This window comes from Tenrec ecaudatus, chromosome 9 (assembly GCF_050624435.1).
Source record: "Tenrec ecaudatus isolate mTenEca1 chromosome 9, mTenEca1.hap1, whole genome shotgun sequence".
In the NCBI taxonomy this organism is placed as follows: Eukaryota; Metazoa; Chordata; class Mammalia; order Afrosoricida; family Tenrecidae; genus Tenrec; species Tenrec ecaudatus.
Genome location: NC_134538.1, coordinates 83,616,554 through 83,643,348, shown reverse-complemented (window position 1 = coordinate 83,643,348; position 26,795 = coordinate 83,616,554). Strand labels below are relative to the sequence as shown.

Below are 26,795 nucleotides of genomic sequence, written 5' to 3'. Positions count from 1 at the left end.
CAAACCAATTTCAACTCCCTAACTACCTCACTTGGCAGAGTTCAACTGCCCAGGGTTTCTAGTCTGTAATCCTGACCGAGGAACCCTGAGGGCACGGTTCAAACTCACCCACAGATGACAGATGTGGCCCCTCTTGGAGCCCCTCTGGGGAATTCTGCCGGGTCCCATTGGGCTGCTGTGAGTCGGAAGTGAGATGACAGCGGGCTTAGTTGTTTTGCTGGTAATATTTACTAGAGCAGGCCACCAGGCCTCCTCCTTCAGAGCCAGTGGGTATGTGCAAACAGCCAACCTTTCAATTAACAAATAAGTGGTTAATTGGCATGCCACCAGGGCTCCTCATTTTAAGATTATTGCTCTGTAAAGTATGCCACATTTTGATTACAGTAAATTTGGTTGTAAATAACTAAATAATTTTTAAAAATTTTTGTTTGAAAAGAATATTATAATTTTTGTGATTGTAGCTTTTTATCAAGAACCTATGAAGTGCCAGGCTGTGGATAGGCATGTAGGATACAGCTCTAACGAGACAGAATTTCTGCTGTCATCAGACCTACAGTTAGGAAAAGAAACCATGCATTAAACGAACAACAAGTTTATCAGAATTATGAAGCAATATGATACTATGAAAACATATACTAGGAGAACTTATTCTAGCCAGGGCAGGCGGAGACATTGAAATGCTGCTCCTGAAGGTTGAATATAAATTAGAAACACAAAGATGGTCACACAGATCTGACAACACAAGTGGGGAGGGGCCTGCACCAAGGTCGGAGGAAGAGGAGTGTGGCCCAAGCTACACAGGGTGGTGCATGTTGAAACCAGCAATGTATTAAAAGGATTATAGGTAATAAAATTTGCACTTTAATTAGTTCCTTATGAGCTATATTATAGATAAGGGACCTTTGTGGTAGTCTGGGCAAGGAATAAATGATAATGGCAAGGACTCTAGGGGACAATATCAAGAATTCCATAGATTCCAGAGTTATTTGGAAGTGAGGTGAAGTCTACTCTTTTCCCACTCCTAGTTAGCTCCTACTTCTATAATTTTTAGCTTTATTTTATCTTTTGCTATTTGTGTGTATGTGTGTAATGCTTTCCCTGTAGTCATTCTCTGTTCTCACGGGATTAGGAGGAAACTTTAATACTTAACTGATAGGAGCCCTGGTGGCGTGGTGGGTTTCACGTTAGGCTGATAACCACCTAGTCAGCAGTTTGAGTCCACCAGCTGCTGTCTGGGAGGATGATGGGGCTTTTGCCTGCAGTGAACAGGTACCGTCTTGGAAACCCACTGGGGCAGTGCTAGTCTCTCCTGTAGGGTCACTAGAAGGTGGAATGCCCTCTATGACAGTGAGTTGGGTTTGGAGAGTTTTACTGTTTCAGTAGTTTCTAGAGGGAAAGCAAGCAAGTAAAGCGGCTTACGTGAATCCTCCTGCGCTGATTTGAGATGCCGCCTTTATCCTGTATTAGATCCCCCAGAACTGTTCTCCTTCAAGAGCTGTTTGCCTGTTGCGGTGCCGATGCAGCAGTGTTTTAACTTGTCATGCTTTTATCCTTCTGGCACAGTTATGCTTTCTCCAGCATGCATATCGACTGGTTTTCTGATCTGTTTGAAATTTTTTGTGGTAAACATTAAATATTGGATTTTACGAAATTTTGGGGGGGGAGAAAATTCGCATTTTCTGATGATAGATCTTCTTGTGCCAGAATATCTTCTCTTTATTTTATCAGCTTATTTTGTCTTTAGTGCAATTTTACCATTTTCTTCATATTTATATAAACTTTTTCATTTTAACCTTATTTTTATACAAAAACTTATTAGAAAAATTCATATTTTGCTCTTACAAATGATATTATTTTATTTTTCTCCTGTTTTCTAATGGGTTATTGCTAATGTTTAGGAAAACTTAATTTTTTTCTATATTACCCCTAATGTCTAATCACTTAGCCAAACTCACAACTGAATTTAATGATTTCACAACTGATTTGCTGAAACTTTTTTCCTGCTGAAACATTTTAAGGTACCATATATAGAAAACTATAAGCTGACCTGAATATCATCCGTGGCACCTAATTTTACCACAAAAAACTGCATTAAAAAGTGTGCTGAAAATTTGGCTTATACTGAGTATATATGGTAGTTATATCATTTCTAGTTTGTTTTTGTTTTTTCCTTTTGTCATATCTTATTATAGTGAGTAAAACTTTCACTTCCACCATAAAGAGTCTTATAGCAGCTTAGTGGACCCTATTGTACTGACCTTAATTTTAATAGTAAAATTTCTGACCAATTCCCATTTAATGTGGTACACCAAAACTCAGCCAAACTTAACCGCCATCAAATTGATTCTAACTCAAAACATCCCTGTGCCATCAAGTCTAAAAACATGAAAAGTTCCAACAGTGGATTTACTTCAAAGTTTTATAGTATAGAAAGCATATAAAGAAATGAAACAAGATTGGTCATGAGTCATTATTCATTGTGTACTTTTATACATATGAGAAATTTTCCATAATAAACATTAAAAATGAAGACAAATGTAGAATGTCTAAGAAACATAAGTAATTGTAAGAAACCAGAGCTAATTACATTTGCGCTATTGGAGAGTACAAAGCACTGCATCTACTTAAAAGCGAAGAGTTGTATTGAGGAATAGAGAAACAGTACATTGGGAAGCCCTCAGAGAGTTGCGGATATTCTCAACTCAATGTTCTGCTGTCTCCATTTAAGTTTTAAGTTTTTATACGAAGAGAAACTGAGGAGGAATAAGGGGTTGGTGATTGATTGTAGATAGCATCTGCTTCAGTTGGAGTTCTTTGAAATGTCAGCTATCCCATTAGGGGTAGTAAGCCTGTCATCTTGGTTTTGCTTGATAGTGGAATTTTAATCCACATTTTATGTTCAATCATTTCCAGGAGCAAATTGTTCACATGTTTTTTTAGATGGTTTATTTGTCCTGACCAGTTTGGTCAATTATAAACATGTTTTTCCTAGAACAATCGTTTGTTTACATCTTGGTACTTGTTGACTTCCTTGATACTCTTCATACTGTGATACACTCTTCCTGCAGGGTTCAAAAAATCAAAAAATGTGTATGTCAGGATTATATGCTCTCATGTAGTTATTCAGTTTGTATGCTGAGCACATCGTCAGAGAAGCTGGATATGAAGAATGCGGCATCAGGGTTGGAGGAAGGCTTACTAACAACCTAAGCTATGCAGATGACACAACCTTGCTGGCTGAAAGGGAGGACATGTTGCATCAATTTTTCCTCTGTCTTCCTTCTTCGGTGTCCAACTTTCACTTGAATATGAGCCGATAGAAAATACTGTGGCTTGGGTCAGGCGCCCCTCAATCCTCAAAGTAACCTCCTTGCTCTTCTGTCCCCTAAAGAGGTTTCATGCAGCAGCTCCACCCAGGGCAGCTCATCTTTTGATCTCCTGACTGCTCTGCCATGAGCATTGATTGTGGATCCAAAGAGGACAAAGTCCTTGACGACTTTAATCCTTTCACCATTTATCATCATGTTGACTCTTGGTATATAGGAAACATCCATAATTCTTGTGTTAGAGGAAAAATCCTAAGGTCCCTTGAGTGCATTGGCCTCACAGGTTTTACACTTTTAAATAAGGATGCACAATAGAATTGTCTCTTATGTAAGATGTTTTTCTACATAAGAATTTATATACATATGGCACACAAATCATACCCTGCTTGGCTCATTTATTCGCGAAAGGAATGGCTTGCTGTTTTCAGTTAAGTTTCAACTAACCAGTTGTTACAAATGGATAAGGCATCTAATTCTAAGCCATTTCAAAGCCATTCACGTATGAGAAAGGTTTGATTATTTGCAGCACAGTTATGAAATCTGTATAATACCAAGTGCCTTAATTACTTGTGTTGTTAGAACAGAACCACCACAGTGGATGGCGCTTTTTAAAAAACATTTTATTAGGGGCTCATACAACTCTTATCACAATCCATACATACATCAATTGTATAAAGCACATCTGTACGTTCTTTGCCCTCATCATTTTCACAACATTTGCTCTCCACTTAAGCCCTTTGCATCAGGTCCTCTTTTTTCCCCTCCCTCCCTGCTCCCCTCTCCCTCATGAGCCCTTGATAATTTATAAATTATTATTTTATCATATCCCGCCCTGTCCGACGTCTCCCTTCACCACCTTTTCTGTTGTCCGACCCCCAGGGAGGAGGTCACATGTAGATCCTTGTAATCGGTTCCCTCTTTCCAACTCCCTCTCCCTCCACCCTCCCAGTATCGCCTCTCACACCCCTGGTCCTGAAGGTATCATCCTCCCTGTATTCCCTGTGCCTCCAGCTCCTATCTGCACCAGTGTACACCCTCTGCTCTATCCAGACTTGGAAGGTAGAATTTGGATCATGATAGTTGGGGGGGAGGGGGTAGGAAACATTTAGGAACTGGGGGAAAGCTGTATTCTTAATCACTGCTACATCGCACCCTGACTGACTCATCTCCTCTCCCAGACCTCTGTGCAAGGGGATCTCCTGTGGCCAACAAATGGGCTTTGGGTCTCCACTCTGCACTTCCCCCTTCATTCACTATGGTAAAATTTTTTTGTTCTGATGATGCCTTACACCTGATCCCTTCGACACCTCGTGATCGCACAGGCTGGTGTGCTTCTGCCATGTGGGAATTGTTGCTTCTGAGCTAGATGGTCGCTTGTTTACCTTCAAGCCTTTAAGATCCCAGACACTATCTCTTTTGATAGCCGGGCACCAACAGCTTTCTTCACCACATTTGCTTATGCACCCATTTGCCTTCAGCGACTGTCCTAGAGGTGTGCACCCAATGATATGATTTTTTGTTCTTTGATGCCTGATAACTGATCCCTTTGGAACCACATGATCACACAGGCTGGTATGTTCTTCCATGTGGGCTTTGTTGCTTCTGAGATTACTTTAATGGATAGAAATTTGGTAGCTCATAGTTTAGGAAACTAGGAGTTCAAATTCAACCCACTAACTATAGGAAGACTGTCTATTGGAGCTGGGGGAAGGCCCCTGTCTCCTTTAAACATCTGTTGGCTTATTCTTTGGTGATCTCCATGTATCTTGACATCAAAGTTTCCCTGCATCTAGGAGGGTCTCAGTCCAAGGACCCTGAGTCTACAGTTCATGAACCACTCCTGGCTCCTTCCTGATGGTAATAAGGTCCCTCCATGCTCACTTCTCTCTCCTTTTACCACGTATAAAATCCCCTTCGCAGGTTTTCACATCATTCTGTTAAAGCTGTTAGTGTTATTCAAGAACCTTTGAGGTCAGTCCACTACAATCACGGTTACTCATGAATGAATCGGGGTAGCTCCCATCATTGTCTTTTATAAGGACAAGGCATTGAGAAACAACTTATTTAGCAATGTTATCAAAGAAACGCTTCTGTAGTTTTGTCCTGTTGAGCTCTCAGGTGACATGCAGCACAGTGGTGGCTGCAAATCATCGGCTTAAAGAATTTCTGTAAGGTCTCCATAATTTTAATTTGTTCTAAAAACAAAGGTTCATGTGAATTTGAATTAGTGGAAAATGAAGATATTATAGTAAAACAATTCTGCCATAACTTGGGTGTTTATCGTAGCAAACCCTTTCCCAAGAAATGAGTTCACTTTGGGGGTGAAGTTTTTATTTTTATTCTTGGCATTCAAAAGTATTTCTAATTCAGCATGTAAATTGAAATCACTACATGAGGGCTTAGATCTTATTGCAAAGGCCAGTAAGGCCTGGGAGGCAGCTTTCTGGGCCCTCGCATCAGGAGGACTGTTGCCTCAGATTCCCTCTGTGTGGGGAACTGATTTTGGCTGGTGTGCAGGAATTTTCATCACTGCGATTTCAGAGGGTAGTAATACTGGATCTAGAAATTCAGCTGCTGCTGCTGCTCGGTGCCGTGCAGCTCCCAGTCCTAAAGACAGTGCGTGCCTTTCCCACACCATCCTGGCAGTTGTCTTTGAGACCATTGTTGTGGCCACTGTCAGTTCATCTCGCTGAGGGTCTCCGCCTTTATGCCAACCCTCTACTTTTAGCCAAGCATGATGCTCGTCTCCAGAGACTAGTCTCTCTTAATAAGATGTCTAAAGTAAAGGAGGGAAAGTCTCGCTATCCTAGCTTCTAAAGAGCATTCCTCCAAGATAGCTTTGTTTGTTTGTTCTCCTGGCAGTCTGCAGTACTTTCAGTAGGTTTTTGCCAGCACCCTGATTCCTCTCTCCAGTTTTCCATACTCTTTACTTAACTTTTGCATTATTGACAGCAACGACTAGTGGCAGGATCGGGCTATAGAGAAGAACCATCCACAAAAATAAACCAGCTTGATCCAGGGGAGTTTCCTTTAAGTCTTTTTCAGGAATCACTTAATTACTCTGTCACATCTAAAAAAAAAAATCATGAACTGAGTTGTCATCATGTATGGTGGGAGGAAGAAGAGGTGGTGAATTTAAATGAGTATAGTAAGAAGCCTCATGTTGGCTGCAGCTTAAGGAATAATCTCATAAGAGGTAAGTTTGCTGGCAGGTAAATGCTGTGCAAGTTGTTTCAATAAGGTAGACACAGCATGTGGTGCGAGAATATCTGAAATTTCCAAAGAAACTGGCTGCAGTGGATTCTGTAAGTTTGGCAGTGGTGGCCACGGTTGACAATCATGGAAGATGTCCTCTATATACTAGCTTATTGGTGTTTGTAATTAGCCTACTTGTATGAGGGGGCTTCAAAAAGTTCATGGACAATAAAATTTAGAGGCAATAGAATTTTTTTCATGAACTCTTTGAAGTTTCATATAAAGGCTGAGTAATAAAGAAAATAGTACCTATATTTTTCAATAGTAACCACATAATTCCCAAAACTTCTATCATTGTTTATTTTGGAACTAGGTAGGCTAAAATAGTATATGCTTTCATTACGAGCTATAGAAATACCCCGGGTTGAAATTAAATAGGTTAATATATGGGTATTTAAACATTAGTTGAGCTATCTAAAATGTATCTTTTGTGCAAGACAAATAAAGCTATTTCTAAGAGTAGATGAACAGATTGCCTATCTCTTATAGCAAGGTAGAATTGCATGCAAAACTTAAGGAAAATAGAGGACTCTGAGTCTTGAAGGCATCACAGTTCAAGTGAACTGTTGGTTCTTCCACAATTTGTTGTGATTATATTCCATTGAGTGGGCCTCAATTCTTCATGACCCCCACGCACAACATAATGAAGCATGGTCTGATCCTGTGTCATCCTCGCAGTTGTTATGTTTGAGACCATTGTTACAGCCTCTATGTTCATCCGACTTATTGAGGTCCTTGTTAATTTTCACGGACAAATATTGATTTTCAAGGTAGACTGAGATACTCAAAAAGGTACTACAGAGATCTATATTGATCGAAAAGATGGCTTCTAATAGGGCATTCCAAATCGAGCAAATCTTTCATTGATTCAATAGTAATTCATAACAACCCTATAGAAGGTCTCTGAGACCATACATTTTTTAAAATCATATTGGGGGCTCGTACAATTCTTACCATAATCCATACATCCATCCATTGTGTCAAGCACATGTGTACATTTGTTGGCATCATGATTCTCAAAACATTTGCCTTCTACTTGAACCCTTAATATTGGCTCCTCATTTTCTCCCTCCCTCATGAACCCTTCATGATTCATAAATTATTATTATTTTGTCATATGTTACACTGTCTGATGTCTCCCCCCCACCCTCTTCTCTGCTGTCCACCCCCCAGGGAGGAGGCTATATGTAGATTCTTGTAATCAGTTCCCCCTTTCTATCCCACATTCCCTCCACCCTCCAGGCATCGCCACTCTCATCCCTAGTCCTGAAGGGGTCATCTGTCCTGGATTCCCCGTGTTTCCGGTTGCTATCTGTACCAGTGTACATCCTCTGGTGTAGCTGAATTTGTAAGGTAGAATTGGGATCATGGTGGGGGGGGGAGCATTTAAGAACTAGAGGGAAGCTATATGTTTCATTGTTGCTACCCTGCACCCTGACTGGCTCATCTCCTCCCCACAACCCTTCAGTAAGGGGGTGTCCAGTTGCCTACTGATGGGCTTTGAGTGTCTACTCTGCACTCACCCTCATTCACAGTGATATGATTTTTTTGTTCTTTGATGGCTTGATACCTGATCCCTTCGACAGTTTGTGGTCACACAGGCTGGTGTGCTTCTTCCATGTGGGCATTGATGCTTCTGAGCTAGATGGCTGCTTGTTTATCCTCAAGCCTTTAAGACCCCAGACGCTATATCTTTTGATAGCTGGGCACCATCAGCTTTCTTCACCACATTTGCTTATGCACACATTTGTCTTCAGTGATCATATCGGGAAGGTGGGCACCCACTGATAATATTTTTTGTTCTTTGATTTCTGATAACTGATCCTTTCTATACCTTGTGGTCAGACAGGCTGGTGTGCTTCTTCCATGTGGACTTTGATGCTTCTCAGCTAGATGGCCACTTGCTTATCTTCAAGCCTTTAAGACAAGACCCCAGACGCTTTATCTTTTGATAGCCGGATACTATCAGCTTTCTTCACCACATTTGCTTATGCACACATTTTTCTTTAGCAATCGTGTCGGGAAGGTATACATCCTGGAATGCCAATTTAATAGAACCATGTGTTCTTGCATTGAGTCCATCTGCTGAGGCCATACCTTTTTTTATGGGATCAAATAGCCTCATCTATCTTCCACAGAATGACTGGTGGATTTGAACCATTGACCTTATTATCAATCCAATGCTTACCTGAAAGCTATACCAGAGCTCCAGAGTTGGACATTAGAAAGTAATACATGAGGTTTAGGAAATCATGAGAAATCTGCTATTGACTGTGATTAATTGAGCACAAGCTTTGAACAAATGCCCAGACCTTATTGTTAGGTTTCCTCATAGGGAGAATTGCAGTGTGGTGTGGTCTATTTACAAGGAAAACTTTTAGGCCTCTAGAAAGTAAGTCTTGGATTATTGATGTCATGCCTTCTTTAGCTGCCTGTTTAAGAGAGGAGTTTGGGGAGCCTTTGGTAAGGATTTATGTGAATCTAGTTGATGTTTAATTGACTCAGTGGATAGGACTTGCCTCACATCAGTAGATGCTGGGGCCCACAGAGTCTCAGGAATTGATGAAAGGATTTCTGTGAGAGGAGGTTTAAGCTGTGCTTTCTTGAAGAGTACAGCAGCATAACATATACTTTCTTTTTCTTAATTTTTGTCTAAATCAGAATTAGTCACTTCAAAGACAACTGGCAGGCTTAGTGGAATTTCTCCCTTTTCATTCATGGTTACATTTAGGTGAAATAGCTCTCCCTAGTAAACGGACTCACAGTGAGCCTATAAGGCAGGTTAAGAACTGCCCCCTTGGTTTTCCCAGAATGTAGCTCTTTATGAGAGTAGAGAAAGCTTTCCCCCCATGGAGCTTCTGCTGGCCTCAAACTACTGACCTTGTGTTTAGCAGGCTAACCCTATGGAATTGACTTGATGGAAGTGAGGTTTGCTGTGAGTTTGAATAAATTAGCAGGTATGGCTTGGCTGAGAAGAAAAGGTTTCAAATGCTCCATTAGCCTGGGAGATAGATAAAGTATTTGAGTTTTATTTGTAACCACACTATTTTGTAGTTTTAAGACAGGGCAGAAGCTTTTGTAAGGTTGAGGGGTTAAGAACATAGAAGCCCCCCCCCCCTGTCAATTTGAAAAGCACAAGCATTCCCACTAACAATTAGTGTTGTTTCCTCTCTGAATATCAAGCCACCATAGGAAATGCCTCTGTTTTACCACTGAAACCCTGTTATTCAGACTTAGGCTTAAGACTCCCAGGCTGTGGGGTTCTTTGTGGGTGTGTTTTGATTTAAAAGTCTTTCGTTCACTGGCCAGGCTTTTTTACAGTAGCGACAAATTCAGGGGCGGTTGGAACTGTTCACAGGGAATTTGGGCAGTCCTGGCATAATTGTTGCCTTTTAATCGGAGTGTTGCATCTGTTGTAATTATAGCACCATTAATTTATTTGCTTCGGCCTGCCTCTTTTGTTCTTGAATCTGTACTCATTTGTAAGCAACATGAGTTAATTCAGGAAGAGATGCTGTTTCCCAGTCCAACCAGGAGCACTAAAAGATTCCAGAGAACCCTGGCGCAAGCTCCTCTTCTGTAGAGTTGACTCCTGCGTGTTCTGCAAGCGATGTGTCGTGTGTCCCACGTTATCCCTGTTTGTAACTTTGGATTTTGGTCCAGTCCGTTTTTCGTGGGCATCCCCCTTCTACGGCATCCAAACATGGTTTAGGCACACTCCTTTTCCCTTCCAGGGTAGGTTGTGTTGGCCACCTATGCTCAGCGGTTAAGAATGACTTGAGATGGTGTTGTTTTCATTTAATCCTTTCTAGCCATAATTAAGGTTGTCCTGACCCAAATAACATGTATCAATTGATAGAATCTGTCCTTCTCTAGGGACTAGTGGTTTTGAATTTATAAGCTTCAGTAAAGATAAATAAATTACTGTAAATTTAAGGGTTTCTTAATAGGAATGAAGAAGGGCCTTTCTACTCCTGTAAAGAGTTGTAGGTTTGGAAATTCTGAGGAGCAGTTCTACCCTGCTCTATAGGGTCACTATGGGTCCGCATTGACCTTGATAATAGTGGAATTCGTTTTTTTATAAGCATTAGGAAATTTGGTTACTATTACGTATCGAGCTGTGCTGTGAACCAGAGCACAAAAGTAAGGTGAAAGATGTCATCTTTTTACCTTTGGGTATCTAGTTTTAAAGGACATCGCCGTCTCTTTCGTTCTCTTTGGGATAGACAAGCAGTTTAGATAGCTCGCGAGTGGTGTTATTAGATGCTGTCAATCAGTTCCAAATCATAGGGACCCTGTGTAAAACAGAACTGAACACTGCCTGGTCCTGCCCTGTCCTTACAATGTTCGTATGGTTGAACCCATCGATGCAGCAGTGTCAGTCCATCTTGCTCAGGACGTTCCTCTTTTTCTTTGCCCCGCTACTTTACCAAACGTCATGTCCTTCTCCAGTCTCACCATCCTTGCCACTAAGGAACATTTTGATTGTACTTTTTCCGAGACAGATTTGTTTGTTCCTTTGGCAGTTCATGATACTTTCTATATTCTTCACCAGCACCACAATTCAAATGAATGGTCAATTTGTCCTACTGGGGTGGCTTGTGTGTTGCTGTGATGCTGGAAAATCTGTCACCAGTATTTCAAATCACAGCAGGGCCTCCAAAATGAGCAGGGACCAGCAGAGCTTCCAGAATAAGAACAGACTACAGAGAAGGAGTAGGCTGTCTACTTCTGAGGAATTCGCCACTGAAAATCTTCTGGATAGAATTGAATATTATCAGGTCACTAGTAACAAAATAAACAAGCTCACTGCCATCAAGTTGATCCCGACTCAAAGCAAGACTAACTTTTGGTGTAGAAAGCCCTGCTTTCACCCTCAGAGCAGCTAGTGATTTCAAACTGTTGACTTTATGGGGAGTAAAATGGAGAGGGGATTAAGAGGAGTTGGAGCTGGCAGCAGAGAGGAGGGAAGTCTTAAAGGTGTGACAGTAGATGGCAATAGATAGGACTATTGCAGCAGACCTTTGACAGTACCATTCTTTAACTGAATTTAGAAATGGTATGTTGTAGGGATGCAGTCTTGGGAGAAAGACGGGGTTTTCTACTCCCATAAGCAGTCCCAGTCTCAGAAACCCACAGGGGCTAGCTGTGGTGGCAGGGAGCTTTTGTTTTGTTTTTTGAGGGATGCAATCTTAAATCTTACTGTTCTGCTATTTTAATGCTTTTAGATTCCCATTTTAAAATGCATTCCATTGAATGTTTTATTCAGGATTTTTCTTTTCTAATTTACTGTACAGAAAGTTATTAGTGAGGTCACGTAGTATTCAAAATTGTCTTTAGTCAGGCTATTCGAACAACGTAAAAAGGAACATGAGACAAGACTAAAATATTTGTCGTGGGAGCCCTAGAGGGGAATTCTCCTTTCTTAGGGTACTTACCCATTTGCCGTAGGTACCAGTGCTGCCCTATCAGAAACATCACAGGTGGAGGGCTTGGACAGTTTATCCTAGGCAGTTACCAGCTAATTCAGGTCGCCAGTAGCAGGATCAGGCTTTCTCTCTGTTGTCTCTGGGGGAAGGTCCTGTCTCCTTTCAGAATTCTCATCCCTTAGAGATCTTCCTGTATCTGGGCATCAGTCTTTTCTTTGGGTCTAGGAGGCTCTCAGCACATGGATCCTAGGTCAAAAGACTACACTCTGCTCCCAGCAATTCTTTCCCTGTGGTACTGAGATCCCTCCCTCTCTGTCATTTTATCTTTTCTAAGCTAAAAAGTGATACAGGTCGTGCCCCAGAGAAATTCCTCTCACCAGAGCAAATGTATTGCATCCTGCTTTAATTTCCTTACAATTGATTGATTGATCACATCAGGTCTCAGCATGGGGAATGATTACATCATTATATAACTGGCAAACCACTGAGACGTATGGCCCATTCAAGCTGACACATATTTGGGGCGGCGGCCGGGGGGGTGGGGTGGGGGGCAGTTCAAGCCAGGGTGCTATTCTTAATTTCAGAAGAAGCAAATATACACACATTTTCAAAAGTTGAATGATGACTTTGGTTTCTCAGAGATCTGCCACAGCAATTTCTACAGAACCAAGTTGTATGCCAAACCTAGATCAAACAAAAGAGAGAGCAAATAGGCAACAAAAGTGAAAGTCAATCCTCAAGAAGGCTTATTGTTGGTAGACACCATCACACTGGCTCTTACTCATAGTGACTGTGTACAATAGGCCTGTGCACCACAGCTGTACCTGTACTTGCATACACAGGTACAAGTCCTGATAATGTGTCCGAAACTTGAAGCAGAGTTTGCCACTGACCCAGTTCTGACAGTTGAGTCCGTAGGCTCACGGAGACCACAAGCACAATAGAGGGAGACATCGCCCAGGCCTGTGCTGTCCTCACTTGTTCCCGTGCTTGAGCCCACCGTAGGAGTCACTGCCAAGTCATCTCTGTGAGGGTCTTCCTGCTTCTGTTGAATCTTTATTTTACCAAGTATGATGTCCTTCCCCAGGGATCATCTGTCTTGATATGTCCACAGTTTGAAAATCAAAAACCTTATTGCCATTGAGTCATTCCTGCCTGTTGAATCCAAAGACTCTAAGTGACCCTATAGAATTCTTCTTTGGTGTTTCTGAGATTAAATCTTTCACAGGAGCATAAAACCTCATCTTTCTCCCATGGAGCAGCTGGTGGGTTTGAACTGCTAACCTCATGCTTTAGCATCCCAATGCCTTGTCCATTACACCAGCAGAGCTCTATGCAAAAAGGCGGAACCTGAATCCAAGTAGAGTTCTTCTGAGGGCTCCCAAGGAGGTCTGGGACAGCTGAGTGCCTAACTGGCTCCTCCTTAGTGCCCTAGCCAGAATCCTGAGCTCTTGGAGGACCGCCTGGTGGCTCTCATTTGGGTCCTGGAATGTCTGACACGCCGAAATGTGAAATGCCGTGGCTCACAAGCCAAGGGATCTGCTGAAAGTAAAAGACAGAAAGTTTTATTGGGGAATGAAAAACAATCCACACATCCTCAACAGAGCCAGTGCAGGATACTCCTCTGTCTCTATCCACTTAGAGATTTTTATACATTACAGAAAGAAACAGGACAGAGAGGGGGTAGATCGACCAACTTCAGTTTGAAGTCTTTTGAAATGTACTGATCGGCCATCTGGTTAGAGAACCAGCAATTTGGTTATTCTTGATGATGGAATCTTAGTCACTTATTATGATTATAGTTGTTTTAGGAGCAAACTGTTCACATAGTCTTCTCAGATGGTTTACCTCCTGACCATTTTGGTTAGTTATGGGTATATTCTTCTCAAAGCCAATCATGTACATCTCGCTGTGCTCTTCCCCACTGTTTTACCTCGACCTTTTTCTTTCACCCAGCGAATGAATGCATGTTAGCTTCATCCTTCTGTTGTTGAGAGTAGGTTCAGGTCTCCTCACTCTTCAAAAAGTTGTCTACTGTTTTCAGCAGAGCACAGTAGAAAGATTTGGAAACCTGTAGTTTTAAAAAAGAGCCTGTGCTTCAAATCAAACTGAAGTCCAACTTTGAATAAGAAGATATAGCTCTTTCCCATTAGACAGTTATTCATGTGAGATGCTCTTAATTAACACTCACTGGGGAAAATACTTCTAAAGACTGATTGCTCTTGTTCTCTACCAACTTAAAAGTTGGGCCATAAAGGAAGGTATGGAGTGGCCTTTGTATTTTTCACTTCTTGTGCTTTCTCTTTTCATCTCAGTCCAGTACCAACTCTCCTCCCCTTAAATGCACGGTGTTCTGTGGTGGCCTCTCCCTGACAAAACTGACATCCATTTATCCATTTACACACACTGAGTCAGATGCTTTGCCTTCAACCTGTCCAGATGAACCTATCCAAAGTAGAAGAATAGGGTGGAAGACCGGGGAATATATCTGATGAGAGTATTAGAACAGAATTTGAGCATCTGGGGAAGCTTTATTCAACTTGGAAAAGTGAGAAATTTGTTGGAGCATTTGGAAAAACCAAAGAGTCCCATGTGGAAAGCTCTGCTCCATAGAGTGGTTGCTGGGTGCTGTACAACAGAATGAAGCACTGCCCCGTCCTGTGCCTGCCTCCCTGCAGCCACTGTGTCTGTCTTCCTCTTGTTCACTGACCTTATGCTTTATCAAGCCGTGATGTCCTAGTCTAGAAACCATTTCCTCCTGATAACTTGTTTGAAGTGCATGAGAGGTACTTTGGGCAGCGTGGAAGCCACTGTTTTGATTTCACTTTTTGTTTTTTAAAGCACCCTTATGAGATGCGGGCAAGTTTATGACTGAGAGAATAGCTACGGTTATCCATTAATCACAGAGACGTATGTAAATACATTGTGTTTGGAATTGCCCCCCCCCACAGGTATGAGTTGTAACTCTGGTAGCAGTACTTTCTGTGTTGTTGTTAATTGCCATTGAAGCCATGTTGATTCACAGCAGAACAAAGCACTTCCTGTGTCATCCGTCCCCAGTCACAGCAGTTGGAGCCCATTGCTGCAGTGCCAGTTGATCTTGTTCAGTCTTCATCTTTTTCACTTTTTCTATATCCTTTGTTGACATAGTACCATTTGTTGGAGACTGTTTTCTTGCTCAGTTTCCTTGATACTTTTGTCGTAAATCAGTTGGACATAGATGCATGGGGCTATTCTTAGACTCATGAATTTATCATTTAGGTCTATATGCCTGACCTTTTGCCCATATACCTCACTTCTTTGAATCCTGTAGCTTTGTGGTATATTTTGAAACCAGGAAGTGTGAATCTTCTAATTTTGTTCTTTTTCAAATTTGTTTTGATTTTTCAGGACCTTTGGGATTACAGATGACTTTAGGGTAAACCTGTACATTTCTGTAAAAAAGGCTGGAAGGGGGGGGCAGGTAAGGAAGTGGTGTTAACAAACACAGGGACAAGGGAACAACACGGGACCCAAAATGGTGGTAAGGGGGGAGTGGCAGGCCTGGTAGGGAATGATCAAGGGTAAGATTATGTAAAGAAGAGGTATAGCTGTAACCCAGGTGGGGACGGAGCATGGTAGTAGGGCAGGAGGAAAGTCAAGGGAGATGGAGGAAAGAGCTAGGAGTCAAAGGGCATTTATAGAGGTCTAGACAAAGACATGTACATGCAAATACATATATGAAGATGGGAAAATAGGATTTATGTGTCTATATTTATAGATTTAGTATTAAGGTGGCAGAAGGACCTTGGGCCTCTACTCAAGCACTCCCTCAGTGCATGAATACTTTCTTTTATTAAATTGGCACTCTACGATGCTCACCCTCCCAACACAACCGCTGAAGCCAAAGCAGGTGAACAAGTAAATGTGGTGAAGAAAGCTGATGGTGCCCGGCTATCAAAAGAGATAGTGTCTGGGGTCTTAAAGGTTTGAAGATAAACAAACGGCCATCTAGCTCAGAAGCAACAAAGCCCACATGGAAGAACATACCAGCCTGTGTGATCACGTGGTCCCAAAGGGATCAGTTATCAGGCATCAAAGAACAAAAAATCATATCATTGGCTGCAGACCTCCATGATACGATCGCCAAAGACAAACGAGTGCATAAGCAAATGTGGCGAAGAAAGCTGATGGTGCCTGGCTATCGAAAGAGATAGTGTCTGGGGTCTTAAAGGCTTGAAGGTGAACAAGCGGCCATCTAGCTCAGAAGCAACAAAGCCCACATGGAAGAAGCACAATAGCCTGTGCGATCACGAGGTGCCCAAAGGGACCAGGTATAAGGCGTCATCCCCCCCAAAAAATGTATATATACCATAGTGAATGAAGGGGGAAGTGCAGAGTGGAGACCCAAAGCCCATTTGTCGGCCACTGGAGATCCCCTCATAGAGGGGTTTAGGGGAGGAGATGGGTCAGTCAGGGTGTGATGTAGTACCGATGAAGAACACAGCTTTCCCCCAGATCCTGGATGCTTCCTCCCCCCAACTACCATGATCCAAATTCTACCTTGCAGGACTGGATAGGGCAGAGGTTGTACAGTGGTGCATATGGGAGCTGGAGGCACAGGGAATCCCAGGTGGATGATACCTTCAGGACCAGGGGTGTGAAGGGCAATACTGGGAGAGTAGAGGGGGAGTGGGTTGGAAAGGGGGAACCGATTACAAGGATCCACATGTGACCTCCTCTCTGGGAGATGGATGGCAGAGAAGGGGGTGAATGGAGTCTCCGGAGAGGGCAAGATATGACAAAATAACAATCTATAAATTATCAAGGGCTCATGAGGGAGGGCGGAGTGGGGAGGGAGGGGGAAAAAAAAAGAGGACCTGATGCAAAGGGCTTAAGTGGAGAGCAAATGCTTTAAAAATGATTAGGGCAAAGAATGTACGGATGTGCTTTATACAATTGATGTATGTATATGTATGGACTGTGATAAGAGTTGTATGAGCCCCTAATAAAATGTAAAAAAAAAAAAGGCTGGAACTTTTATAGGAATCAAATTTTAATTGTCGATTAATTTTAATTTGAGGATTCACATTTTACCAACACCATACCATTTATTTTTGTGAATGTAGGTTGTCTTTTCATTTACTTAGGTCACTGATATCTTTAACTTGTTGCTTTGGAGTTTCAGTGTCTATAGTTTCAGTTTATAGTACTATCAAATTTATTCATATTTTATTCTTTTGATGTTATTGTAAAGTAATTGCGGTTTAAATTTTTTTTGTTGTTTTCAAATTGTTTATTGCTGGTGTATAGGAATATAGTTGATTTTTTTATATTAGGGTTGTATCCTTTAATCTTCCTGAAATAATTCAAAATAAATTTTAATGGCTTAGGGTTTTTATATTATAGATCATGTTATCAGAGAGACAGACAGACATAGAGAGTTAGTTTTAACTTTGCCTTACCAATCTGGGTGCTTTTAATTTTTTTTTTCTTGTTGGTTTGCCTTGGTTAGAACTTCTAGTCAAATGTAGAATAGTCAAGAGCTAACATCTTTGCCTTATTTTTGCTCTGAAGTTAAAGGAAGGCTTTTAGTTTCTCATCAATGATAATCCTCATCAGTGATAATCAGTATGAAATTATCTTCTTCATAGATGTACCTTATCATGTTTAAATGTCTTTTCTATAAAGGGTTATATAAAGGGTGTTAATTTATCAAATAGGCTCACCACATCTATGAAAGTGTGGTTTTAAAAAAAGTTTTTCATGCTATTAATATAGCAGATTACATTTATTGATTTTTGTATATTAAACATACCTTGCCTTCCTGGGATACATTTTTCCTGTTTGTTGTTTTTTGTAGTCCTTTTTTGTATATTACTGAACTCAGTTTGCTAATATTTACTTAAGGATCTTTTATAGCCGTATTCTTAAGGGATATTGACTATAGTGTTTTAATCCCCCCACCCCCCTCTGATGTCTTTGTTTCACTTGGGTATTAGGATAATACTGCTCTTGTAGAATAAATTGGGAAGTATTCTTGCTTCTATTGGGGTGGGGGGCAGTTTGTGAAGGATAGGTGTTTATTTTGCTTTAAACATTGATAGAATTCTCTCATGAAGTCATCTAGCCTAATCCTAAACTTATTATAGGAAGTTTTCTAAATACAAATTTAATTTCAGGTTTTCTGTTTCTTATCATGTTTTTAAATTTGGAAAATATAAAGGCAAGTGTATACTTGTACACAGATATTATGTAGTCTTACAGAGGCCATCACTAATTCATGGGAAGCCTTTTTTTTTTAATTTGAAACAACTGCAGGCTTTAAATGTGATTTTTCAGAAGAGTGTTAATGTCTTTTATTCGTACTGTTTAAAATCTTGCTCTACAGTGGCTTGGACTTTATTATTATTACTATGCTTTTGTTTCAGGAGCAATGCAGCAGGTATTGGATACCCTCACAGAACTGCCCTCGTCCACAGGGACAGAAGAAATAGACCTAATTTTCCTCAAGGGGATTATGGAGAATCCTATCGTAAAATCACTTGCCAAGGTACATTGGTTATTTTGTAAGATCACTGAATTGCTTTTGTAAATTTCTTTTTTGCAGGAGTCTTATATAGATATAACTTTTAGAATTTGGTTAGTGTACCATACATCAGCTTAGTTGGCACATAATAGCGTGTATCACATAATGACATTTTTCACATACTTGCCTCTCCAGCACAAAGGAAGGTGAAGGGCTGATAAGATACATTTCCTTATCAATGGGCAAGACCAGAGACAGTGAAGGCTGGGTGGAGAAAGACAAGATAACCATACTCCCTACCCCACACAATGACTGGACAGACTCCTAGATGTGAGTCTGAGACCCGGGCACAGTATGAAGTCTGGAGTGGCCTGAGAAGAAGACACAGAGGACTAGCCAATACCTGAAGACCAGTGTATGGTGGGAAATCCATGTTGAGCAGAATAGAAAATTTGGCTCTACATTCTGCCAGTTCTTTTAAAATAGCTACGGGGCCTGCTGGACATCTTTTGCAAAATATCACCTTTTCAATAAACTCACTCTGTTCAAACTTTTAAAATAAGTGGTTTATTAATAAATAAAGACAGTATTAGTTCGGCACTCCTACAATGTAGGCAAGGAGCAACTTCTGCTTAAAAATAAAAGTAGTAAGGCATGGCAGGCCAACACTTCAGTATAAGTAGAAAATGAATAGATAAATGGTGAGGAAACACACATACATTGGTAGACATGTGTAGCATGATAGACATGTGACCACTATTTATGAAGGAAAAATAACAAGGATACCCACCCAACCCCAAAAAAAACCACTGCCATTGAGTCGATTTCAACTCAGAGTGGCCATATAGGACAGAGCAGCACTTCCCTTTGGTTTTTTGAGACTATAAATCTTTATAGGGGCAGACAACCTCATTTTTCTTCCAAGGAGCAGCTGGTGGGCTCAAACTGCTGATTTTACGGTGAACGGTCCAGCTTGTAAGCCACTACACCACCAGGACTACTATTCCTGTAGAACAGTGGGTCTCACCCTTCCTAATGCCTCTATCCTTTCTTACAGTTCCTTATGTGGTGAACCCCAATAGTAAAATTATTTTTGTTGCTACTTCATAACTGTAATTTTGCTACTGTTATGAATCGGGCGATGCGACCCACAGGTTGAGAACTGCTGCTGTACAATTTGTAAACAGAGCTCTTTAAATATCTCTTCATGTATATTAAAAATAGAATGATAGAAGAATGAATATATTGTATACTCGAGTATAAGCTGAGTTTTCCAGCACATTTTTGATGCATTTTTTGTGATAAAATTAGGTGCCTCGGCTGATATCGGGTCAGCTTATGCTCGAGTATATATGGTATATGTAAAATAGTAACATAAAATTGCAGTACAAAGCAAAGAATCAAATCACTCAAGGGCTGGAAAGTGCTCTGTCTGAAATTAGGACTCGACTGATGGGTTTAATGAAAGACTAGAGCAACAGAAGACAGGGCCGTGAATTTGAAGACAAGTCAACAGCCAACGGGAAAGGCAGAGCAGAGAATATGTAAGATATAATCATTAATTAATATTCTGGAAAGAAAACAGGAGAATGGGACAGAATAGATAGTTGGAGATAGAATGGCCAAAATTTTTTTCTCCAACACGCAAGCAACTTCAACTAAAAGATGCCTAAAACACAGTGTGACCCCTTTCAATCAGAGAAAGCTAAAGAAAACCACAGCTGGGAACATTATAATAAAACTCCTGAAAACCTAGGCTAAGTGACAATTTATGAAGTAGACACAGAACAAAGATACATTTCTTTAAAGAGAAACAGACTTAACAGCTAGCAAGAAAACAAAAACTATGAAAATCACAGAGAACAAATTTTGCAGTGCATTTTGCCCACTACATCTTTTGATACTTCTCTGTTGCTTCCATGAGTGTTGATTGTGGATCCAAGTAAAATGAAATCCTTAACTTCAGTCTTTTTGGCATCATGAGATTGTATGTTAGTCCCATATATTGCTGTCCGTAGTTTGTTATGACCCACACAGGTGATAAGTCTCTGCATAGTCACTCAAACACCGATCTTTCTGGTATTATATAGTTTTAGCCAAGATCCAGAAATGATAACCCTCATTCCTCATTCAAGAAAGACATGTGTCAGAGTTATGTCCTTTCACCATACTTAGTCTGTATGTGGAGCAAATCGTCTGAACATGTCTGTTTCCAGGCACCGTTTTCTCCTTGTAACATGTCCAAAGTAGGTGGAGCTAAATCTTGGCAATTCTCTTTTCAAAGGAGCATCCTGACTTTACTTTTTCCAAAACAGAGTTAGTTGTTCTTCTGGAAGTCTTTCAAAATTCTTTTCCAGCACCATAATTCAAATGCATCCATTCTTCTGCTGTTTTCCTTATTCATTGTCGAATTTTCACATGCATGTGAAATAATTGAAATACTCTGGTTTGGAAAAAGAGCATACTAATGGTTACATATAAGTTCATATTGTCCATTTAAAGTGATATAGAAGTAATCTTGTGGCATTTTTAGCCTATGTGTATATATATGAAAACGTGATGATGTTTGCCAAAGGTGAGAGAGTCACGTACTTAGAGGATTCTTTCATTCTTCACACAGTGGTGTAAAGTCAGGAGTCTGTATTGAAATCTCTATTGTAATCACTAAAAGCACAGGAATGCCCGGTGCTGTCCCATCTTCATGATTGTTGGCATGTTTGAGTCTGTTACTATTAAGTTCATCTCGTTGAAAGTTGCCCATGGGTTCGCTGACTCTTAAGTTTTACCAAACTTTATATCCTTTTCTAGCGATTGCGCTTTCTTGGCATTGTGCCCAAAGGAAGCAAATCAAATTCTTGCCATCCTTGCTTCATAGGAATATTTGGGTTTTATTTCGTCATCCAGGCTGACTTCTGTGTTCTTTTGACAGGCCACACAGTATAGTGACTCTTTGGGTTGTTGTGTAAAGGTCTCTCTCTCCTGGCTAGATTTCAGCCTCGGTCCTTGGCTCCGCACGAGAATGAATTCACGCCGAAGCTGGGCTTGTGATACAAGTGAATTTAATGAGAGTTCAAAGAAGCTTCAGGTTTTACGCAGCACCCATAGGATTCCTTTGACCATGTGGCCTGGCAGAGACTGCTCAGGGTCATGCAAGGATCTCTCTCCCAAGTTTTCCTCCTACGAAGACGACCAGATAAGACAAGCCCCTCTCCCTTCCGGTCCCTGCCTTTTCAAGGGTTCCCGGGGGAGGCGTGGTGAACGACCCCAGGTTGCTCCCATGGGCTGAATTGCAGTCATCTGGACCAGATGGACTGCTCCAGGTGTAACGCCCGTCTGCGCCCACCAGCGGAAAAACCCAGCTTTGTCCTATGCTGGCTCTCCTGGGCGTGCGTCAGTGGACTTCCCATCCCTGATGCTAGCTACCTAACAGTTGTTGCCAACAGCACAGTTCAAATGCATCTCTTGTTGTTTTGCCTTCCTTTACCATTATACAACTTTCATGCATCTATGAGGTGATGAGACATCAAACTGAAATCTTTGCTTTTAAAAACTCGAAGGCATTCTTTTGTGGCACATTGGCCCAATATAATAGTCATTTGATTTCATGAGTGTTGCTCCCAAGGAGGGTAGTTATTGATCCAAGTGGAGTAGAACCATTGACAACTCCAATTCCTTGCCAACTTAAGATGCTGATGTCCAGTTTTGAAAATTTTTATTTTTGCTTTCTGTGTTCCAGTAGCCCCAACTTAAGGCAGGGTTTCATTTTGACGTAATACCTAGTTATCATTTTGTTTCATTTTTACTATCTTTTGTTATTGATCTCTTCATAAGACTTATCTGTATTTTTTAGAGGTGTTCAAAAAGTTTCTGGAAATTTTTATTTATCTTTAATTCCATTTTTCTACAAACGTTTTGAAGCCCCTCTGTGTATACATGCTGAGACATGTTGCTGATAAATGCTAGTGATCCTTTATAGACCAGAGAGAAACACTGCCCAGGGTGGTGCCATACTCAAAATCACTGCTACCTGAGGGCCTGTTGTTGCCACCACGGTGCCAATCCATCTTATCGAGGGTCTTCCTCTTTTTCTCTCACCCTCTGCTTTTAACCAAGCATGATATCCTCCTCCAAGGAGATATCCTCCTCCAAGGGCCGGTTCCTCCTGATAACGCATCACAAGTACATGAGACACTGTGTAGTTCGGGTCGACTAGAGAAACACATTCATAAACACGCATGTGTGTATAATAAAGAGGTTTATCCCGAATGAAGGATGAACATGATAGTGGGATGGGAGGAAAGTAAAAGGAAATAGAGGAAAGAACTGGGAGGCATAGGACAGTTATAGAGGTCTAAATATAGGCTTGGATATATGTAAATACCTTTATATACAATGACGGGAATAGAGATATGCACATATATTTATTTATAAAGTAATATGGTAGCAGATGGACATTGAGCTTCCACTCAAGTACTCCCTCAATGCAAGGACAATTTGTTCTACTAACATGGTACTCTGTGATGTTCACCTTCCCTGACACGATTGCTGAAGACAAACCGGGTGCATAAGCAAATGTGCTAAAGAAAGCTGATGGTCTCCGCTGACATCATGCTCCAGTTCCTGCTTGGATTCACGTTTGGCAACATCGTTGGGATGTATCTGGCTCAGAACTATGATATACCAAACCTATCCAAGAAACTTGAAGACATTAAGAAGGACTTGGACACCAAGAAGAAGCCACCTAGCTCCTGAGACGACTGCGTTGCCCTTGGACTCACGGACGGGCCTGCCCTTAAGGGCTGCCTCACCTTGAACTCGGACCCATTTCTATCGCTGTGTCAGACCCCGAGTTGCTCTACAGCCCAAATGGGGCACCAGTTAGTGTTCCCAGTATTGATCCCACATCCCCACCACACCCACCCTTCTTCCAGCTGCTCAGGGGACCCTCAGACTGGATGGGGCTGCTAGGGCAGTAAACACACCTGCAACTCTCAAAAAAAGAAAGCTGATGGTGCCCGGTTATCAAAAGATATAGTGTCTGGGGTCTTAAAGGCTTGAAGATAAACAAGCAGCCATCTAGCTGAGAAGCAACAAAGCCCACATGGAAGAAGCACACCAGTCTGTGCGATCATGAGGTGTCAATGGGATCATGTATTAGGCATCAAAGAACCAAAACAGCAATAAGCATATCAATGTGAATGATGGGGGAGGGCAGAGTGAATACCCAAAGCCCATCAGTAGTCATTTGGACACCTCCTGTCAGCATGGCTACAAGGAAGAAAAGAGCCAGTCAGGGTGCAATATAACACCGGTAAAACATTCAACCTTCGTCTGGTTCTTTAATGCTCCTCCACCCCATCCCATCACCCCAATTCTATCTTACAAATCTGGCTAGACCAGAACATGTATATGAGGTCAAAACACAGGGAATACAGAACAGATAAACCCTTTAGGACCTAGAAGGGGAGCAATGATACTAGGAGGTTGGGGGAGGGGGAGCACAGTAAGGAGGTACCAATCACATTGATCTACGTATGGCCCCCATCCCAGTGGGATCAACAGCAGAGAAGTGGGTGAAATGAGACAGCAGTTGGTGTAAGACATGAAAAAGAAAAGGAATGTATAAATTATCAAGGGGCATGGGGAGGGGGGCGAGGAAATGAGGCGCACGAGTGGAAAGAACCTGTTTGGAAAAAGATGACAACATACGTACAGATGTGTTTGACAAAACGGACACATGCATGGATTGTGATAAAAGCCGTAAGAGCCCCCAATAAAAGGATTTTTTTAATGAAAGAGGTTTATATACAAGAACAATTGAAAATTGTGAAGACGTCCCAACCCAGTCCAGATCAAGTCCATAATCAAATATTAGCCCATAAGACCAATACCAATCTATAAAGTCCTCGTCAGATTCACAAAACACATCCAATGATGCTGAATGCAAGATGATCACAGGCAAGTGGGTAGAAAGTCTTTGGATTCAGTGAGCATCTCAGCACTGGCAGGGGTCTACACGTGGCTTCTCCAGTACTCAGGGCATGGGGTCTGTCAGTGTAGTGCCATGTGTATTGTCAGTAGAGCATCTCCAAGGGAGTGAGCAGAGAGTCTCTCCTTCCTCCAAGGAAAAAAAACATTTCCCAGAATTCTCAGGAGAAAACCATGCCCACACAGAGGCTTCATTGGTTATGATCCAATTGACAGAATAGACTCCACCCCTTCACTCTTAATCCTGTCAAGTCCCAAATTGACACCAGATTACGTAAGTACCCCCAAAGTCTCACTATCCTCATCAACGGTACTTTCAAGAAAGATGGGTTTTCTCTTTTGCAGCAGCCCATGGTAGGTTTGAGTGCTCTTTGCCATAACCATAATTTAAATGGCATCGAAGCTTCTGCCGTCTTTATTCATTGTATGAGCTCTTGCGTGCATATGAGGTGCATACCATGGTTTTACTCAGGAGCTCCTCTGTCCTTAAAGTGATGGTTTGCTCTTTAACACTGTAAAGAGGTTTTTGCAGCACATTTGCCCAGTGTGATGCGTCATGTGATACTTTGACTCTTGCTTCCATAAGCATTGAATGTCCAGGGATTAATATTGTCATTGGTTCCGTTCTGAGGGTTTTTTTGGTGGGGTTTTTTTTTTTTTTGCTTTTTTTATGTTGAATTACAATGCATACTGAAGGTGTAGTCTTTGATCTACACCAAGCAAGTGCCTCAAATCCTTGTTGCTTTCAGCAAACCAGGTTGTGTGGCCTGCGTAGCTTGAGTCAATGAATCTTGCTCCAGTCCTGATGCAGCATTCATTGTTACATAGTCGAATTTCTCAGATGATTTGGTCAGCATTCAGACAGAATAAATTTGGTGAAAAAATATAAAAGCTCCTCACCTTTCTGATTGTAAACCATCGTTGTTTTGTTTAACTGCCTCTTGGTCTGTGTACAGGTTCTGCATGAGCACAATTGAGTGTTCAGGATTCCCACTCTTTGCAATGTTATCATTAGTTTTTTATGATGTCTTTGCATAGTCAATGTAACACAGGTAAATACCTTTGTGGTATGTTCTGCTTTCAGCTAAGGTCCCTTTGATGTCAGCAATGATTCCCCTCAGTCTATCTCCCCTACTGAAGCCACTACTGAGCTCCTGGCAGTTCTATGTCAGTGTATAGTTGCAGTCATTTTTAAAATTTCTTTCAGCAGAATTTTGCTAGCATGTGATATTAATATTATTGCTTGATGGAATTCTCATCCGTTTGATCACCTTTAATTCTTGCTTTTAATTAGTTCCACATTAGCATCTTCATGTAAAGGCTGCATAACATTTCATTGTATGAGTACACTATAACTTTTCAATTAGCCTTCGGGTAGACATGGCCTTTTCTTTTATAAACCATGCTGGATATATCTGTGGGATAACATTTTATGACAATTGCTGTAATTTTGGTGGGTATCATCAGATTTCTCACCAGTGTGTGAGGGGATACCCTCCCAAAACAGGAATTTTTTTTTCAAAGCTATGTATTTAAGGTTTTTTACAAAACAACCTTTTCACTTTCAGAGTAGTTTCACACTTAAAGATATTTGTCAAACCTGTGATTCAATCTTTTCAAACTCATCTGTTTGGATGGCTGACAGCACCTCCCTCGAGTTTTTTCTTCGCCCCTTCTAACGTTGTCAAACTGCAGTCCTTTCATGTCCCGCGTCATCTGCAGAAACAAAAAGGTTGCACAGACAAAGGTCAGATGAGTTAGGTGTGTGGGGCAAGAGAGGCATGCTGTTTTTTACCAAAACCTGCACACTGAGGTGGCAGTGTTAGCAGGTGCATTGTTCTGGTGGCAAAGCCAGGCCCCCATCTGCCACCAATCAGGCCTGTTTTGTCACACACTGTTACGCAGTCTTTTCAGACTCTCTAAAGAGAAGCTTGATTACCAGTGTGACCTGATGGAACGAAATGCACTATGAGTCAAAAGTTTCATCCCTTCAGGAAGTTGAAGAACATCCTGAATGAGGATTGTCATCAATGAACATTCACCTTTTTTGAAGCAAGACAACCATTCATACATTGGGGTTTTTCCAATAGCGCTGACCTTGTGAGCTGTGTTCTACATCACAACTATTTCTGCAGCAATTTTCCTGAGCAGGAAACAAAATTGCACGGCCATATGCTGTTCTCTTAAATCGGCCATCATAAAAAAAATGATGTTCAAGAGATACTGCTTTTTAAAAAAAACAAAAAACGTTTTATTAGGGGCTCATACAACTCTTATCACAATCCATAC

The 26,795-nt window shown here is 41.2% G+C and overlaps 2 protein-coding genes across 3 annotated transcripts in view; both read left to right on the top strand.

Moving 5' to 3' along the window:
- The window catches only part of PALS2 (protein associated with LIN7 2, MAGUK p55 family member), a 102,045-nt gene that overhangs the window by 34,267 nt on the left and 40,983 nt on the right, over positions 1–26,795 (top strand). For both annotated transcript variants that reach the window (XM_075558282.1, XM_075558283.1), the window contains exon 2: positions 18,421–18,542. In XM_075558282.1, the coding sequence (XP_075414397.1) occupies positions 18,426–18,542 (117 nt within the window). In that variant the 5' untranslated portion in view covers positions 18,421–18,425. The remainder of the gene's footprint in view (positions 1–18,420; positions 18,543–26,795) is intronic.
- On the top strand, positions 23,119–23,507 carry LOC142456425 (short transmembrane mitochondrial protein 1). Its single transcript, XM_075557571.1, has one exon. It carries the CDS (start codon positions 23,127–23,129, stop codon positions 23,268–23,270), a length of 144 nt encoding a protein of 47 aa, XP_075413686.1. The 5' UTR covers positions 23,119–23,126; the 3' UTR covers positions 23,271–23,507.